We start from the raw sequence: 20000 nt of genomic DNA on the forward strand, positions 1-20000 counted from the left end.
GAGAGTACTACCTGTGAGGAGAGTACTCACCTGTGAGGAGAGTACTACCTGTGAGGAGAGTACTACCTGTGAGGAGAGTACTCACCTGTTGGGAGAGTACTACCTGTGAGGAGAGTACTACCTGTGAGGAGAGTACTCACCTGTTGGGAGAGTACTACCTGTGAGGAGAGTACTACCTGTGAGGAGAGTACTCACCTGTTGGGAGAGTACTACCTGTGAGGAGAGTACTACCTGTGAGGAGAGTACTACCTGTGAGGAGAGTACTACCAGTTGGGAGAGTACTACCTGTGAGGAGAGTACTACCTGTTGGGAGAGTACTACCTGTGAGGAGAGTACTACCTGTTGGGAGAGTATTCACCTGTGAGGAGAGTGTTTCCGTGTCTCACCTGTTGAGCTCTTCTTCTTCGTGTGTTTCAGCACCCCGACATGTACGAGCGCGCCGTGCTGAGGAAGGACCACCAGAAGAAGTACGGCGCCACGGTGGACCTGTGGAGCATCGGCGTCACCTTCTACCACGCGGCCACCGGCAGCCTGCCCTTCAGGCCCTTCGAGGGCCCGCGCAGGAACAAGGAGGTCATGTAAGGTCACGCCGCCCTTCATCGGAGGAGGAGGTGGAGGACAAGGAGGAGGAGGAGGAGGAAGAGGAAGAGGAGGAAGAGGAGGTGGCACTGACCAGCTGTTCCTGTCGCTCTCAGGTATAAAATCATCACAGAGAAACCGTCCGGCACGATCTCCGGACACCAGAAGTGTGAGAACGGGAAGATCGAGTGGAGCACCGAGATGCCGGTTTCCTGCAGTCTGTCCAAGTAAGAACACCCAGAACACACCTGGCCACAGGTAACAGAACACACCTGGCCACAGGTAACAGAACACACCTGGCCACAGGTAACAGAACACACCTGGCCACAGGTAACAGAACACACCTGGCTACAGGTAACAGAACACACCTGGCCACAGGTAACAGAACACACCTGGCCACAGGTAACAGAACACACCTGGCTACAGGTAACAGAACACACCTGGCTACAGGTAACAGAACACACCTGGCTACAGGTAACAGAACACACCTGGCTACAGGTAACAGAACACACCTGGCTACAGGTAACAGAACACACCTGGCTACAGGTAACAGAACACACCTGGCCACAGGTAACAGAACACACCTGGCTACAGGTAACAGAACACACCTGAGTATTTGTACTAGAAGTACTAGAAGTACTTGTCCTGTCTCCTCAGGGGTCTGCAGAGCCTCCTGACTCCGGTGCTCGCCAACATCCTGGAGGCGGACCAGGAGAAGTGTTGGGGCTTCGATCAGTTCTTCGCTGAGACGAACGACATCCTCCACCGGACCGTGGTGTACGTGTTCAGCCTGCAGCAGGCGACGCTGCACCACCTGTACATCCACGAGTACAACACGTGAGGCTGCCGCTGCTGAATGCCATGGATCCATGGCATGAGGGCTCAACATTTAGATTGTATTCATTATTTTATTTTTTAAATAAATATTATTTTATTTTTACAAAAATGTTAACTTTTTCCCCTTTTTTTTTCAATTAGATAAAAAAAATATTCACATTTTATCCCCAACATACTTCTAATTTTATTTTAAAAAATCAAATTTTATAAAAAAAAAATCAAATTTTATTAAAAAAATCAAAAAAAAATATTTTAATAAAAGAAAATAGTGTCACTTTAGTTTTTTACTATTCTTAAATTATAACTTTATTCTCACAGCATTTTGAGATGATAAAAAGTATATTTTAAATGTATTCTCAAAATATTTGTACTTTATTCTCTTTTTTTTTTTTACTTTATTAAAAAAATGTTTTTACTTTATAATAATAAAAGTTTAAAGTATTTTCCACTTTATTAAAAAAATATTTTCCACTTTATTCTTAAAATCTAATTATTTAGCAGAACGTTAAATGATAATTTGACATCTTTCCGGAGACGGTATCCCAGCATGCACTGGGTTTGAGTGTCTGAAAGCAGCGGTTCCTCTCGTGTCCACAGGGCGGCACTGTTCCAGGAGCTGATGTCCCGCCGGACCAGCATCCCGATGCACAACCAGGAGCTGCTGTACGAGGGCCGCCGCCTGGTCCTGGACCCCAACCGCCAGGCGCAGGCCTTCCCCAAGAGCTCCCGGGACAACCCCATCATGCTCGTCAGCCGCGAGGCCGTCGCCACCGTGGGGCTCATCTTCGAAGACCGTACGTAGCCGGCGACCTGCAGGGGGCGCTCTTCACATAGCATGAGACTCCAACTCTTTGTTGTGAACGCAGCATAAGACTACAACTCTTTGTTGTGAACGCAGCATAAGACTACAACTCTTTAGTGTGAACGCAGCATAAGACTACAACTCTTTAATGTGAACGCAGCATAAGACTACAACTCTTTAATGAGAACGCAGCATAAGACTACAACTCTTTGTTGTGAACGCAGCATAAGACTACAACTCTTTAATGAGAACGCAGCATAAGACTACAACTCTTTAATGAGAACGCAGCATAAGACTACAACTCTTTAGTGTGAACGCAGCATAAGACTACAACTCTTTAATGTGAACGCAGCATAAGACTACAACTCTTTAATGTGAACGCAGCATAAGACTACAACTCTTTAATGAGAACGCAGCATAAGACTACAACTCTTTAGTGTGAACGCAGCATAAGACTACAACTCTTTAATGTGAACGCAGCATAAGACTACAACTCTTTAATGTGAACGCAGCATAAGACTACAACTCTTTGTTGTGAACGCAGCATAAGACTACAACTCTTTAATGTGAACGCAGCATAAGACTACAACTCTTTAATGTGAACGCAGCATAAGACTCCAACTCTTTGTTGTGAACGCACGTAAGACTACAACTCTTTAGTGTGAACGCAGCATAAGACTACAACTCTTTGTTGTGAACGCAGCATAAGACTCCAACTCTTTAGTGTGAACGCAGCATAAGACTACAACTCTTTAGTGTGAACGCAGCATAAGACTACAACTCTTTGTTGTGAACGCAGCATAAGACTACAACTCTTTGTTGTGAACGCAGCATAAGACTACAACTCTTTGTTGTGAACGCAGCATAAGACTCCAACTCTTTGTTGTGAACGCAGCATAAGACTACAACTCTTTAGTGTGAACGCAGCATAAGACTACAACTCTTTAATGTGAACGCAGCATAAGACTACAACTCTTTAATGTGAACGCAGCATAAGACTACAACTCTTTAATGTGAACGCAGCATAAGACTACAACTCTTTAATGTGAACGCAGCATAAGACTACAACTCTTTAATGTGAACGCAGCATAAGACTACAACTCTTTAGTGTGAACGCAGCATAAGACTACAACTCTTTAATGTGAACGCAGCATAAGACTACAACTCTTTAGTGTGAACGCAGCATAAGACTACAACTCTTTAATGTGAACGCAGCATAAGACTACAACTCTTTAATGTGAACGCAGCATAAGACTACAACTCTTTGTTGTGAACGCAGCATAAGACTACAACTCTTTAGTGTGAACGCAGCATAAGACTACAACTCTTTAATGTGAACGCAGCATAAGACTACAACTCTTTAATGTGAACGCAGCATAAGACTACAACTCTTTGTTGTGAACGCAGCATAAGACTACAACTCTTTAGTGTGAACGCAGCATAAGACTACAACTCTTTAGTGTGAACGCAGCATAAGACTACAACTCTTTAATGTGAACGCAGCATAAGACTACAACTCTTTAATGTGAACGCAGCATAAGACTACAACTCTTTAATGTGAACGCAGCATAAGACTACAACTCTTTGTTGTGAACGCAGCATAAGACTACAACTCTTTAATGTGAACGCAGCATAAGACTACAACTCTTTAGTGTGAACGCAGCATAAGACTACAACTCTTTAATGTGAACGCAGCATAAGACTACAACTCTTTAATGTGAACGCAGCATAAGACTACAACTCTTTGTTGTGAACGCAGCATAAGACTACAACTCTTTAATGTGAACGCAGCATAAGACTACAACTCTTTAGTGTGAACGCAGCATAAGACTACAACTCTTTAGTGTGAACGCAGCATAAGACTACAACTCTTTAATGTGAACGCAGCATAAGACTACAACTCTTTAATGTGAACGCAGCATAAGACTACAACTCTTTAGTGTGAACGCAGCATAAGACTACAACTCTTTAATGTGAACGCAGCATAAGACTACAACTCTTTAATGTGAACGCAGCATAAGACTACAACTCTTTAATGTGAACGCAGCATAAGACTACAACTCTTTGTTGTGAACGCAGCATAAGACTACAACTCTTTAATGTGAACGCAGCATAAGACTACAACTCTTTAGTGTGAACGCAGCATAAGACTACAACTCTTTAATGTGAACGCAGCATAAGACTACAACTCTTTGTTGTGAACGCAGCATAAGACTACAACTCTTTGTTGTGAACGCAGCATAAGACTACAACTCTTTGTTGTGAACGCAGCATAAGACTACAACTCTTTAGTGTGAACGCAGCATAAGACTACAACTCTTTAATGTGAACGCAGCATAAGACTACAACTCTTTAATGTGAACGCAGCATAAGACTACAACTCTTTGTTGTGAACGCAGCATAAGACTACAACTCTTTGTTGTGAACGCAGCATAAGACTACAACTCTTTAGTGTGAACGCAGCATAAGACTACAACTCTTTAATGTGAACGCAGCATAAGACTACAACTCTTTAATGTGAACGCAGCATAAGACTACAACTCTTTAGTGTGAACGCAGCATAAGACTACAACTCTTTAATGTGAACGCAGCATAAGACTACAACTCTTTAATGTGAACGCAGCATAAGACTACAACTCTTTAATGTGAACGCAGCATAAGACTACAACTCTTTGTTGTGAACGCAGCATAAGACTACAACTCTTTGTTGTGAACGCAGCATAAGACTACAACTCTTTAGTGTGAACGCAGCATAAGACTACAACTCTTTAATGTGAACGCAGCATAAGACTACAACTCTTTAATGTGAACGCAGCATAAGACTACAACTCTTTGTTGTGAACGCAGCATAAGACTACAACTCTTTGTTGTGAACGCAGCATAAGACTACAACTCTTTAGTGTGAACGCAGCATAAGACTACAACTCTTTAATGTGAACGCAGCATAAGACTACAACTCTTTAATGTGAACGCAGCATAAGACTACAACTCTTTAATGTGAACGCAGCATAAGACTACAACTCTTTAATGTGAACGCAGCATAAGACTACAACTCTTTAATGTGAACGCAGCATAAGACTACAACTCTTTAGTGTGAACGCAGCATAAGACTACAACTCTTTGTTGTGAACGCAGCATAAGACTCCAACTCTTTGTTGTGAACGCAGCATAAGACTACAACTCTTTAATGTGAACGCAGCATAAGACTACAACTCTTTAGTGTGAACGCAGCATAAGACTACAACTCTTTAGTGTGAACGCAGCATAAGACTACAACTCTTTAATGTGAACGCAGCATAAGACTACAACTCTTTGTTGTGAACGCAGCATAAGACTACAACTCTTTAGTGTGAACGCAGCATAAGACTACAACTCTTTAGTGTGAACGCAGCATAAGACTACAACTCTTTAGTGTGAACGCAGCATAAGACTACAACTCTTTAGTGTGAACGCAGCATAAGACTACAACTCTTTAATGTGAACGCAGCATAAGACTACAACTCTTTAGTGTGAACGCAGCATAAGACTACAACTCTTTGTTGTGAACGCAGCATAAGACTACAACTCTTTGTTGTGAACGCAGCATAAGACTACAACTCTTTGTTGTGAACGCAGCATAAGACTACAACTCTTTGTTGTGAACGCAGCATAAGACTACAACTCTTTAGTGTGAACGCAGCATAAGACTACAACTCTTTAATGTGAACGCAGCATAAGACTACAACTCTTTAATGTGAACGCAGCATAAGACTACAACTCTTTAGTGTGAACGCAGCATAAGACTACAACTCTTTAATGTGAACGCAGCATAAGACTACAACTCTTTGTTGTGAACGCAGCATAAGACTACAACTCTTTAGTGTGAACGCAGCATAAGACTACAACTCTTTAATGTGAACGCAGCATAAGACTACAACTCTTTAATGTGAACGCAGCATAAGACTACAACTCTTTAATGTGAACGCAGCATAAGACTACAACTCTTTAATGTGAACGCAGCATAAGACTACAACTCTTTGTTGTGAACGCAGCATAAGACTACAACTCTTTAATGTGAACGCAGCATAAGACTACAACTCTTTAGTGTGAACGCAGCATAAGACTACAACTCTTTAATGTGAACGCAGCATAAGACTACAACTCTTTAATGTGAACGCAGCATAAGACTACAACTCTTTGTTGTGAACGCAGCATAAGACTCCAACTCTTTGTTGTGAACGCAGCATAAGACTACAACTCTTTAATGTGAACGCAGCATAAGACTACAACTCTTTAATGTGAACGCAGCATAAGACTACAACTCTTTGTTGTGAACGCAGCATAAGACTACAACTCTTTAGTGTGAACGCAGCATAAGACTACAACTCTTTAATGTGAACGCAGCATAAGACTCCAACTCTTTGTTGTGAACGCAGCATAAGACTACAACTCTTTAATGTGAACGCAGCATAAGACTACAACTCTTTAATGTGAACGCAGCATAAGACTACAACTCTTTGTTGTGAACGCAGCATAAGACTCCAACTCTTTGTTGTGAACGCAGCATAAGACTACAACTCTTTAATGTGAACGCAGCATAAGACTACAACTCTTTAATGTGAACGCAGCATAAGACTACAACTCTTTAATGTGAACGCAGCATAAGACTACAACTCTTTAGTGTGAACGCAGCATAAGACTCCAACTCTTTGTTGTGAACGCAGCATAAGACTACAACTCTTTGTTGTGAACGCAGCATAAGACTACAACTCTTTAATGTGAACGCAGCATAAGACTCCAACTCTTTGTTGTGAACGCAGCATAAGACTCCAACTCTTTGTTGTGAACGCAGCATAAGACTCCAACTCTTTGTTGTGAACGCAGCATAAGACTACAACTCTTTAGTGTGAACGCAGCATAAGACTACAACTCTTTAGTGTGAACGCAGCATAAGACTCCAACTCTTTGTTGTGAACGCAGCATAAGACTACAACTCTTTAATGTGAACGCAGCATAAGACTACAACTCTTTAATGTGAACGCAGCATAAGACTCCAACTCTTTGTTGTGAACGCAGCATAAGACTACAACTCTTTAATGTGAACGCAGCATAAGACTACAACTCTTTAATGTGAACGCAGCATAAGACTCCAACTCTTTGTTGTGAACGCAGCATAAGACTACAACTCTTTGTTGTGAACGCAGCATAAGACTCCAACTCTTTGTTGTGAACGCAGCATAAGACTACAACTCTTTAATGTGAACGCAGCATAAGACTACAACTCTTTAGTGTGAACGCAGCATAAGACTACAACTCTTTAGTGTGAACGCAGCATAAGACTACAACTCTTTAATGAGAACGCAGCATAAGACTACAACTCTTTGTTTTGAACGCAGCATAAGACTACAACTCTTTGTTGTGAACGCAGCATAAGACTACAACTCTTTGTTGTGAACGCAGCATAAGACTCCAACTCTTTGTTGTGAACGCAGCATAAGACTACAACTCTTTAATGTGAACGCAGCATAAGACTACAACTCTTTGTTGTGAACGCAGCATAAGACTACAACTCTTTGTTGTGAACGCAGCATAAGACTACAACTCTTTGTTGTGAACGCAGCATAAGACTACAACTCTTTAGTGTGAACGCAGCATAAGACTACAACTCTTTAATGTGAACGCAGCATAAGACTACAACTCTTTAATGTGAACGCAGCATAAGACTCCAACTCTTTAATGTGAACGCAGCATAAGACTACAACTCTTTGTTGTGAACGCAGCATAAGACTACAACTCTTTAATGTGAACGCAGCATAAGACTACAACTCTTTGTTGTGAACGCAGCATAAGACTACAACTCTTTGTTGTGAACGCAGCATAAGACTACAACTCTTTGTTGTGAACGCAGCATAAGACTACAACTCTTTAATGTGAACGCAGCATAAGACTACAACTCTTTGTTGTGAACGCAGCATAAGACTACAACTCTTTGTTGTGAACGCAGCATAACGTGTGCGTGTCTTTGTCTCTGCAGCCAGTCCTCCCAAAGTGCAGCCGCGCTACGACCTGGACCTGGACGCCAGCTATGCTAAGGTACGCTGCATGTCATGTCAGCTGCTGTCTGTGCCGAAGCGTTCTGACTGACTCACGGTGTTGTTGTTGTTGTCGTTGTTGTCGTCCTCCAGACGTTTGCGGGGGACGTGGGACATCTGTGGAAGACCTCGGAGTCTCTGCTGGTGTACCAGGAGCTGGTGCGGAAAGGAGTCCGAGGGTTGATGTGAGTTCAGAGGTGAAAAACAGCTGATGAGCTTCAGACAGGAAACGGCTCGCTGACACGGAGCTCACTTCCTGTTTGCTGGTCAACAATGAAATGATTGAGTCAAAGAACTTGATGAGTCCCATATTTCTATACCTATATGTGTATATTTTGTATTTATATATACATGTATATGTATATATAAGTACGTGTGTGTATAACGAGTTGTCTCCTCAGAGAGCTCATGAAGGAGGACTACAGTGAGATCCTCCACAAGAAGTCGGAGGTGTTCCATCTGTGTAACTTCTGCACTCAGATTCTGGAGAAGACGGAGCGGCTGTGAGTGACTCGTCAGAAACCCGTTAGACCAGTGACCAGTGACCAGTGACCAGTAACCAGTAACCAGTGACCAGTGACCAGTAACCAGTGACCAGTAACCAGTAACCAGTGACCAGTAACCAGTGACCAGTGACCAGTAACCAGTGACCAGTAACCAGTGACCAGTAACCACCTGACTTCCTGTCTCCTGAGCAGGTTCGAGGCGCTGATGCAGGCCAACGTGATGTCATCAGAGTACGACGAGATCTCCGACATGCACAAGAAAGTTCTCCGAGTGAGTGCTGCCTCCAGTCCAGGGCCCGAACCAGGAAGTATAGTCAAGGGCCCGAACCAGGAAGTGTAGTCAAGGGCCCGAACCAGGAAGTGTAGTCCAGGGGCCCGAACCAGGAAGTGTAGTCAAGGACCCGAACCAGGAAGTGTAGTCCAGGGGCCCGAACCAGGAAGTATAGTCAAGGGCCCGAACCAGGAAGTGTAGTCCAGGGGCCCGAACCAGGAAGTGTAGTCCATGGGCCCGAACCAGGAAGTGTAGTCCAGGGGCCCGAACCAGGAAGTGTTGTTAGTATTAAATATAATATATATATAATATTAAACTGTTAATAAATCCCTTCTTGGTTTGCTGACAGCTGACTGATCCTCGGTTGTGATTGGTCAGACGCTGTAAGCCCTGCCCCCTCATAGCCAGATGATGCCTGCGTTGTTAGCTCCACCAGATAGCTGAACGTGCCATTCGTAGTACCATGACCAGCTGTTTCTGTGTATTTAGGATGTACTTTAAGTGCATTTGATTGCTTATGATAATATTCATGTTCCCGGTCAGATCTCCAGCTCTCTGGAGCCGATCGAGAGAACGACTCAAGACGTCAAGAGCAAGTTCACCTCTGGGGGGCTGCTAACCGACGGCTGGATCCTACAAGTGGGGACGCACCCCGAGGACCGGAAGTAGGCTGCCCGTGTGTCCATGTACATGTACACATACACATGTATGTACACGTATACATATGTATGTACATGTATACATGTGTATAAGAGAGCGTTTGTCTCCACAGTGTGGAGAAGATCAAAGTGCTGCTGGACGCCATCACAGCGATCTACCACCAGTTCAAGAAGGACAAAGCTGAGAGACGTGAGTCTGGAGACAGTACTCACAGTACTCAGTACTCAGTACTCACAGTACTCAGTACTCAGTACTCACAGTAATACACCAATACGTCATGTGTGTTGACAGCAGCTGTTTCATGTATTCTTTAAGTATTTTCCTTTAAATAGTCGTTGTATGTTTTCAGGTCTTCCGTACAACGAAGAGCAGATCCATAAGTTTGATAAGTGAGTACTCTGATTGTGTTTTTTCAGATATTACTAGGTATTCATGATAATATATCAGATCCACATTATTGTGTGTGTGTGTGTGTGTGTGTGTGTGTGTGTGTGTGTGTGTATATAATGTGTGTACGTTGTGTGTACTTTGTGTATATAATGTGTGTACTTTGTGTGTACTTTGTGTCCACCAGGCAGAAGCTGGTGCTCCATGCCAGTAAAGCCAGATCTCTGTTCAAGGAGGAGTGCGCCATGAAGTACCGCCTCTTCATCTCAAAGAGTGAAGAGTGGCTCAGGTGAGGCGCTCACCTGCACCTCTGATAGGCTCCTCCCCCGTTGCGCAGCAACAGCGCTGACGCGTCGTCTCCGGTGTGTTTTCTTCAGGAAAGTTCATCACGTGAAGAAGCAGCTGCTCGGCCTGTCGGGTCAGCTGATCAGCACCGAGAAGGAGGTCACGATGCTGATGGAGAGAGCCCTCAAGGTACAGCTGCTACCTGTTCACCTGTTCACCTGCTACCTGTTCACCTGCTCACCTGCCCACCTGTTCACCTGCTCACCTGCTACCTGTTCACCTGTTCACCTGCTACCTGTTCACCTGTTCACCTGCTCACCTGTTCACCTGCTCACCTGTTCACCTGTTCACCTGCTCACCTGTTCACCTGTTCACCTGCTACCTGTTCACCTGCTCACCTGCTACCTGTTCACCTGTTCACCTGTTCACCTGCTACCTGTTCACCTGTTCACCTGCTCACCTGCTCACCTGTTCACCTGCTCACCTGCTACCTGTTCACCTGCTCACCTGTTCACCTGCTACCTGTTCACCTGTTCACCTGCTCACCTGTTCACCTGCTCACCTGCTACCTGTTCACCTGTTCACCTGCTACCTGTTCACCTGTTCACCTGTTCACCTGCTCACCTGTTCACCTGCTCACCTGTTCACCTGTTCACCTGCTCACCTGCTCACCTGTTCACCTGTTCACCTGCTACCTGTTCACCTGCTCACCTGCTACCTGTTCACCTGTTCACCTGTTCACCTGCTACCTGTTCACCTGTTCACCTGCTCACCTGCTCACCTGTTCACCTGCTCACCTGCTACCTGTTCACCTGCTCACCTGCTACCTGTTCACCTGTTCACCTGCTCACCTGTTCACCTGCTCACCTGCTACCTGTTCACCTGCTCACCTGTTCACCTGTTCACCTGCTCACCTGCTACCTGTTCACCTGTTCACCTGCTCACCTGCTACCTGTTCACCTGCTACCTGTTCACCTGTTCATCTGTTCACCTGCTCACCTGTTCACCTGCTACCTGTTCACCTGTTCACCTGCTCACCTGTTCACCTGTTCACCTGCTCACCTGTTCACCTGTTCACCTGCTCACCTGCTACCTGTTACCCTGTTCACCTGTTCACCTGCTACCTGTTCACCTGTTCACCTGCTCACCTGCTCACCTGTTCACCTGCTCACCTGCTACCTGTTCACCTGCTCACCTGTTCACCTGCTCACCTGTTCACCTGCTACCTGTTCACCTGTTCACCTGCTCACCTGTTCACCTGCTCACCTGCTACCTGTTCACCTGCTCACCTGTTCACCTGCTCACCTGCTACCTGTTCACCTGTTCACCTGCTCACCTGTTCACCTGCTCACCTGCTACCTGTTCACCTGCTCACCTGCTACCTGCTACCTGTTCACCTGCTCACCTGCTACCTGTTCACCTGTTCACCTGCTCACCTGCTACCTGCTACCTGTTCACCTGCTCACCTGTTCACCTGTTCACCTGTTCTCCTGTTCACCTGTTAAGTTAAGTGTGTTGTGTCTCCAGCTGCAGGAGCAGCTTCCCCAGAAGGTGGTTCCTCTGGTGTCCGGCGGCATGAAGCCTCAGGCGTACCTGAGCCAGAACACGCTGGTGGAGATGACACTGGGGTGGGTCTTCTTCCTCTTCCTCATCTTCATCACACATACGTTACAACATATTACCTTTAACTCAGTTATTAAGAGGTTTTAAAGGCTTCCTGTGTGAGTTTAAGGCATAAGAACCTTTAATGTACCAATTAACCATTAATAACATAAATATTAACCGTAATTGGAAATGAAGAGATGCTCTGAAGTTTTTACTCTAAAATACTTTAAAATACCATAAACCCTTTAGGCTGACTCTGTACTGAGGGGTTCTTCAGTTTATACTTTAAAATACCCATAAACCCTTTAGGCTGACTCTGTACTGAGGGGTTCTTCAGTTTATACTTTAAAATACCCATAAACCCTTTAGGCTGACTCTGTACTGAGGGGTTCTTCAGTTTATACTTTAAAATACCCATAAACCCTTTAGGCTGACTCTGTACTGAGGGGTTCTTCAGTTTATACTTTAAAATACCCATAAACCCTTTAGGCTGACTCTGTACTGAGGGGTTCTTCAGTTTATACTTTAAAATACCCATAAACCCTTTAGGCTGACTCTGTACTGAGGGGTTCTTCAGTTTATACTTTAAAATACCCATAAACCCTTTAGGCTGACTGTACTGAGGGGTTCTTTGTCCATACTTTAAACATCTTTGTGTTCCTCAGGATGAAGAAGCTCAAGGAGGAGATGGAGGGCGTCGTCAAGGAGCTGGCAGAGAACAACCACTTCTTAGAGAGGTCCGCTGCATTCACACATACAGGGCTAGCTTAGCTTAGCACAAACACTGGAGGCAGGGGGGACTGCTAGCCTGGAGTTTAACTGCTCAGTTACAGCTAGTTACCTGGTGGGTCAGTTACCTGGTGGGTTAGTTATCTGGTGGGTTAGTTATTGTATGGGTTAGTTATTGTATGGGTTGGTTATCTGGTGGGTTAGTTATTGTATGGGTTAGTTACCTGGTGGGTTAGTTACCTGGTGTGTTAGTTATCTGGTGGGTTGGTTATCTGGTGGGTTAGTTAGTGTATGGGTTAGTTATCTGGTGGGTTAGTTATTGTATGGGTTGGTTATCTGGTGGGTTAGTTACCTGGTGGGTTAGTTACCTGTTGGGTTAGTTATTGTATGGGTTAGTTATTGTATGGGTTGGTTACCTGGTGGGTTAGTTATCTGGTGGGTTAGTTACCTGGTGGGTTGGTTACCTGGTGGGTTAGTTTCCTGGTGGGTTGGTTATCTGGTGGGTTAGTTATCTGGTGGGTTAGTTACCTGGTTGGTTAGTTACCTGGTTGGTTAGTTACCTGGTGGGTTAGTTATCTGGTGGGTTAGTTATTGTATGGGTTAATTACCTGGTGGGTTAGTTATCTGGTGGGTTGGTTATCTGGTGGGTTGGTTACCTGGTGGGTTAGTTTCCTGGTGGGTTGGTTACCTGGTGGGTTAGTTACCTGGTGGGTTAGTTATCTGGTGGGTTAGTTATTGTATGGGTTAGTTATCTGGTGGGTTGGTTATTTGGTGGGTTAGTTATTGTATGGGTTGGTTACCTGGTGGGTTAGTTATCTGGTGGGTTAGTTACCTGGTGGGTTAGTTATTGTATGGGTTAGTTATTGTATGGGTTGGTTATCTGGTGGGTTAGTTATTGTATGGGTTAGTTACCTGGTGGGTTAGTTACCTGGTGGGTTAGTTACCTGGTGTGTTAGTTATCTGGTGGGTTGGTTATCTGGTGGGTTAGTTAGTGTATGGGTTAGTTATCTGGTGGGTTAGTTATTGTATGGGTTGGTTATTTGGTGGGTTAGTTATTGTATGGGTTGGTTACCTGGTGGGTTAGTTATCTGGTGGGTTAGTTACCTGGTGGGTTAGTTATTGTATGGGTTAGTTATTGTATGGGTTAGTTATTGTATGGGTTGGTTACCTGGTGGGTTAGTTATCTGGTGGGTTACTTACCTGGTGGGATAGTTTCCTGGTGGGTTGGTTACCTGGTGGGTTAGTTACCTGGTGGGTTAGTTACCTGGTGATTTAGTTATCTGGTGGGTTGGTTACCTGTTGGTCAGTTACCTGGTGGGTTGGTTGCCTGGTGGGTTGGTTACCTGGTGGGTTAGTTACCTGTTGGTCAGTTATCTGGTGGGTTAGTTATTGTATGGGTTAGTTACCTGGTGGGTTAGTTATCTGGTGGGTTAGTTACCTGGTGGGTTGGTTACCTGGTGGGTTAGTTACCTGGTGGGTTAGTTACCTGGTGGGTTAGTTATTGTACGGGTTAGTTGCCTGGTGGGTTAATTACCTGGTGGGTTAGTTACCTGTTGGTCAGTTATCTGGGTTTGTCAGGTGTGCAGCTATGCTAACAGTTTCCCCCTGCTTCCAGTATTTGTGCTAAGCTAGGCTAAACACGTCCCTGAGGATAGGAAGTGATCATGTGACTGTTTCCTTCAGATTCGGGACTCTGGCGCTGGACGGAGGTCTGAGGGGTTAAAGACTCGCGGCGCCGTCGTCTTCTTCTTCTTCTTTGTACATATTCTGTGTTGATGTGTAAATAATGTGACGCAGCTTTAACGTTCGCTTCCTACAGACTCGGCGTTAGAAACGGCTTCGTATATTTTCAGTGAAGGAACTGTGAAACAGAAGTCCCTTAAAATAAACTATTAATCATTATTTTACCTTTAAACCCACAGCGGACACTTCGCTTGAGGCAGCCAGAGCTTTCTGCTGAAGAAACCCCGTAATGTAAATCCCTTAAAAACACCTTAATTCGCAGGATAAATCCTGCAGATTTTAAAGGGTTCTTGACTTTCTCCCTGGATGAAATGATAATTTTACGCCTTTAATGTTTGTTTTTCATTCTTTATAAACCCTTAAACTATGTTGAGGTCGCTTTCATTTTAGGTACAAATAAAGGGGTATCTGTAATATTTAGGAAATTCTAAGGTTTTTAAGGGAGAAATGTAAATCTGGTTAACCTGTTAAATAACTGATTAAGAATCCCTTAAAACTAATGTCAACCATAATCATTTAACCTTAAAAACACCTTAAAGTCATCAATAATGAAGTATTTGTAGAATATTTTAATTTCTTAATTTGTGAATTAAGGTTGTTTTTTAATGGATTTACCTTTTTTAAACAGGACAAATATAAAGTGTTTAAGGGGTATTCTTTCTTATATTCTTTTTTTTATTTTTGGACAGTAGCTTAGGTTACAAGTATACATTTGCACCAGCATATATGGCGTCCACAGTTTATGGTAACTTTGTACAAGTTTAAGGGGTATTCTAAGGATTAATTCAGTGTATTTTAAGGGACATTACAGTGTTTTAATGGGTATCTGAGGTCGAACCCCTTTAAGGAACAAAGCAAAGTTATAGGCACCTTTAAGTTAAACCTGATAATAAAGGGCTTAACATTTATCAATAACCGTAATTAAAATGTTACGAATTGAGGCATAACTTTCATGGTACTTTGTTCATTTTAAGGGGTTAAACTTCTTTATAACTGTGCAGATAAGATCCATGTAAGTACCCTCATGACTGCACTATTAATGGATCAACTGATGGCATTTAAAAGAGAATATTAAGGGGTTAAACAATGCTGATTCCATTTTTATTTATTTTTCTTCAAGGCCGGTCATTAATCAATGGAGTTCTCTGTTAGCGTGTCGCATATCAATAAGTCGCTGGTCAGTCAGTTGTAATATGAAGAAGACACCTCTTCACCTTCATCGGTCCATCATCTTCATCTCTTACTCACGAAGATGTTCATGATTTGTTTTGTCGATAATCTGCATATAAATGCTCAAAGATTGTTTAAAAACGTGTAAATAAATCAATATCTTAAAGATGGAGTCGTCTGGATGTGTTGGTCTGGAAATCTGCAAAATATAAAATGAGCGTTTTTTGGGATATTGAGCTTTATTATTAAGTTGATTGAGTCTGTTAGTTTTTAGCATGTGCTAATGTTAGCATATGCTAACTATGTGTTGATGTTAGCATGTGCTAACTATGTTTCGATGCTAGTTTCTAGCATGTTTGCACGTGCACATACTAACTATATGGCGATGTTAGCATCATGTAAACTCCAAAGTACAGTCATTAATACTTTCTGAAATGTTTAGCATCAAGTGTAACGTGTGTTAGCTGCAATGTTAGCATTGTGACAAAATAGTTATGAATAAAAAATAAAACATGAATTTCACTTTGAAGAGGAATCTAAGATGTACAGAATCATTAACGGAGTATTTATGGATTCATTTATTTATATTTTGATGACAACAAGGTGAACAGTTCTAAAGTTAACGGACAAACTGTCTTTACTGGTTTCATCCCTCTTTGAGAATAAATCAGCATTCATAAGTGAATCAAACTTCATGTGACCAATATTACAAATGTGGATGATAACAAGTAGACGGCTCCGCCGGAGAGGTCTTTGAAGCTAACGCTAAGCTAACATCTACCGTCTGTACGACCCAGTCCTGAAATGTGACACAACGTTAAAACTAAGACTAACAGAAATATAACGTTTAGGAGGTGTGTTTCCTCTCAGGACTTAAAAAACAACATAAATACTTTAAACAGTATAAATACAGAATAAACATCCAGTAAATGGACCTTAAGGCAAATTGTTTTGTAAACGTCTGTCAACGGTGGAGAAATCTTTCCAGTTTAATATCTGATCAACAGCGTGATCTCTGCTGATGAATATCTCTTTCTGTTTCCACAACAAATGTGAGAAACACATCATGTGCAGCTTCTTCGTCTTCTTCTTCTTCTTCTTCTTCTTCTTCTTCTTCTTCTTCTTCGTCTTCTTCTTCTTCTTCTTCTCTCGAGCTGTGAAGTCGGAATGTTTTCATCTTTTATCCCAAAACGTTGCGTCCATGTTGGACCTCATTTACATTCAGTGGGAACGTTCAGTTCTAGTTCAGGACCGTCCATTCATATTTAAACCATAACACTTTGGTCAGTTTATTTCCCACAAACACAATATTTTCTAAAAAATTAGGCAAAAAACTAACTGTTGTCTATAAACATATTCTGAGGTTTGCTGAGTCCATGTTTTAGTTGCTGCTACATTCATCTAAAGCTCATCCATCTGAACGTAAAGTTAAAGGTAAAGTTAAAGTCTCAAAGATTGTTATTAAAATGAAATCAGTTGGGGAGAAATGAACAATAACCATAAACAACGACTTCATAAAAACAGATCCCTCCTCACAGAATGAAGCAACAAAGCAGATCATTACCTCTCCTTTTCATTTCTAATCTAGAAAGCAGGTCGTTTACTCAGCAACCATCAAGGAAATCTGAAGGATTTTTAGTTTAACTCTTTAGTCTCGTTCAGGTCAAAAGGCCAAAAGGCTTCTTGTACCTTTGACTTTATCAAAGACAGTTGTTTGTCACATACATGCCACCGCCCTGAAAACACCTCTAGAGCGTCTCTGAGACGAGTCCTGTAACAAACTGTAGATTTAGAGATTCGTTAGCGAGCCAACGAGCCTCTTCTCTCCATCATGTTAGCATGCGGCTAACGTTAGCTTCAACCACACACATTACAGCAGCAAACAGATGCCACGGATTACACCGAGCTAGCTGACATATAAAAACACAAAATCTGATGCATCAATGGCACTAAGATCAATGACACAAATAAATCTAAATAATAAATAAGTATAAAAACCTCCACTGTAGCGGCCAGAAGGTAAAGAAAGCTCTTCATACAATCTGAACTCATTCTGGTTCGGTGAGCTTCGTCCCGGTTGAACATGTCCGTTCGTACTGTTCGTACGTTGTGCTGTTGAAGGAAAACTGTCAGAGGTTTCCAAATCATCCAAACTCACTCAGACAAAAGTGTTGGGCGGGTTGGCGCAGGCGGTCCAGGCCACCTTCTTCTCCTTCGCCTCTCGGTCAAACTTGTAAGCCGAGTCCTTGGCGATCGTCTTCGCCTGCACAGGGAGCTCCACCACCCCGATGTAGTTATGTTTGGCCACGCGAGAGCTCACCGTGATGGTGTACGCGTTGCTGCGGTAGCATTTCATGGAGGACATGCAGAAGGTCTCCCTCATGCCCCTCCTGAAGTTGGCATTGTAGACCGAGTACATGGTTGGCTTGGACGCCGTGGAGCTGAAGGAGACCCAGGCGATGGCCGTGAAGAACAGCAGCCCCTGCCTACTGGGCCCGTCAGACTCCCTCGGGTGCCACAGCTGGGCGACGTAGAAGGGCGTCCAGGTGAGGAAGAACACGGAATTGAGCACGAGGAACATCTTGATGGTCTTGACCTTCGTCCGTGGGACGATGTTCATTGTCCGGCGCACCGCGTGGCCGTCGACGCTGATCCTCCAGATGTAGCGAACCACCCGCTGGTAGAACGACACAATCAGTACCACTGGTACCAAAAACCCAACCAGGAGGTGAACGGCGGCGTAGGCGATACTGCCCCAGCCGTCCGGGAGGAAGAAGTTACAGTGACTGCCGCCCGTAGACGTGGAGCCGTAGAAGAAGAGGCAGGGCGACACGAAGGCGGCGTCAAACAGCCACGAGGCCACGATCATCTTCTTCGCTTTCTCTCTGGACACCTTGAAGCTGAGCGGGTAGACGATTGTATAGAAGCGGTCCACGGAGATGGAAAGCAGGACGTAGACCTGCACACCTGGGCAGAGGTGCTGCAGGTAGCGCACCGCCTTGCAAGCAGCGGCGCTCAGCGGCCATCGTCCTGAGGCGACCTGCAGGAGGATGAAGGGGGCCCAACCCAGGCTCATGAGCAGGTCTGCACACGCCATGGACACCACGAAGTAGTTGGTGGTGGACTGAGTCCGTCGGCTCCGGTGGATGACCAGGCAGACGAGGGCGTTTCCCAGGATGGACACCAACCAGAGAACTGCGAACACCAAGCCCAGGACGGCGACCTCTCCGGATGTCAGGTCGTAAGAGACGGAGGTCCCATTCAGCCGGCCGGAGGATGAGCCCTCGAGGCTGCAGAGGGGGGTTGTGGGTAAGGTTGCCAGGACAGTCGAGTTCACCCTCTCAGAGTAGTTAAAGGACATCTGGTACGTGAAAGATGGGTAGTGGAGGGAGGGATTGACACCAACTGTGTGTGACGACTGGGCATACACCATAGTTATACAGCTTCTCCAGAGAGGGTAGTTATACAGCTGCTCCAGAGAGGGTAGTTATACGGCTGCTCCAGAGAGGGTAGTTATACAGCTGCTCCAGAGAGGGGCTGTGGATACACAGACACATGGGCCTCATTAGCAATCACTCATTTGATTGGTTGGTTAGTTAGTTGGTTGTTTGTCTGGTTCTAGTTGGTTGGTTGGTAGTCTGGTTCTAGTTGGTTGGTTGGTAGTCTGGTTCTAGTTGGTTGGTTGATAGTCTGGTTCTAGTTGGTTGGTAGTCTGGTTCTAGTTGGTTGGTTGGTAGTCTGGTTCTAGTAGGTTGGTTGGTAGTCTGGTTCTAGTTGGTTGGTTGATAGTCTGGTTCTAGTAGGTTGGTTGGTTGTCTGGTTCTAGTTGGTTGGTTGGTAGTCTGGTTCTAGTTGGTTGGTAGTCTGGTTCTAGTAGGTTGGTTGGTAGTCTGGTTCTAGTTGGTTGGTTGATAGTCTGGATCTAGTAGGTTGGTTGGTAGTCTGGTTCTAGTAGGTTGGTTGGTAGTCTGGTTCTAGTTGGTTGGTTGGTAGTCTGGTTCTAGTAGGTTGGTTGGTAGTCTGGTTCTAGTTGGTTGGTTGGTAGTCTGGTTCTAGTTGGTTGGTTGGTAGTCTGGTTCTAGTTGGTTGGTAGTCTGGTTCTAGTTGGTTGGTTGGTAGTCTGGTTCTAGTTGGTTGGTAGTCTGGTTCTAGTTGGTTGGTTGGTAGTCTGGTTCTAGTTGGTTGGTAGTCTGTTTCTAGTTGGTTGGTAGTCTGGTTCTAGTTGGTTGGTTGGTAGTCTGGTTCTAGTTGGTTGGTAGTCTGGTTCTAGTAGGTTGGTTGGTAGTCTGGTTCTAGTTGGTTGGTTGATAGTCTGGTTCTAGTAGGTTGGTTGGTAGTCTGGTTCTAGTAGGTTG

At 44.1% G+C, this 20000-nt stretch overlaps 2 protein-coding genes across 2 annotated transcripts in view; one reads left to right on the forward strand and one right to left on the reverse strand.

Annotated features, from left to right (window-relative positions):
- Positions 1-15817, forward strand: part of tbk1 (TANK-binding kinase 1) — a gene marked incomplete at its 5' end in the record, with an annotated part of 19289 nt that extends 3472 nt beyond the window's left edge. Inside the window, 16 exons of the mRNA XM_079236002.1 lie at positions 418-578; positions 696-806; positions 1237-1416; positions 2014-2210; positions 8232-8290; positions 8383-8474; positions 8691-8792; positions 8988-9066; positions 9610-9731; positions 9839-9915; positions 10076-10115; positions 10301-10402; positions 10491-10587; positions 11926-12026; positions 12669-12740; positions 14416-15817. Coding sequence (XP_079092128.1) covers positions 418-578; positions 696-806; positions 1237-1416; positions 2014-2210; positions 8232-8290; positions 8383-8474; positions 8691-8792; positions 8988-9066; positions 9610-9731; positions 9839-9915; positions 10076-10115; positions 10301-10402; positions 10491-10587; positions 11926-12026; positions 12669-12740; positions 14416-14455 — 1632 coding nt within the window. The 3' untranslated portion in view covers positions 14456-15817. The remainder of the gene's footprint in view (positions 1-417; positions 579-695; positions 807-1236; positions 1417-2013; positions 2211-8231; positions 8291-8382; positions 8475-8690; positions 8793-8987; positions 9067-9609; positions 9732-9838; positions 9916-10075; positions 10116-10300; positions 10403-10490; positions 10588-11925; positions 12027-12668; positions 12741-14415) is intronic.
- Positions 15818-17803: 1986 nt separating this feature from the next.
- gpr19 (G protein-coupled receptor 19) lies at positions 17804-19078 on the reverse strand (the record flags this gene model as incomplete). The annotated part of the gene is made up of 1 exon (XM_079236271.1): positions 17804-19078. The coding sequence occupies one exon, from the start codon at positions 19076-19078 to the stop codon at positions 17804-17806; it is 1275 nt and encodes a 424-aa protein (XP_079092397.1).
- Positions 19079-20000: the final 922 nt, after the last annotated feature.

The sequence above is a fragment of the Taurulus bubalis genome, assembly GCF_910589615.1.
Source record: "Taurulus bubalis genome assembly, chromosome: 20".
Taxonomy (NCBI): Eukaryota; Metazoa; Chordata; class Actinopteri; order Perciformes; family Cottidae; genus Taurulus; species Taurulus bubalis.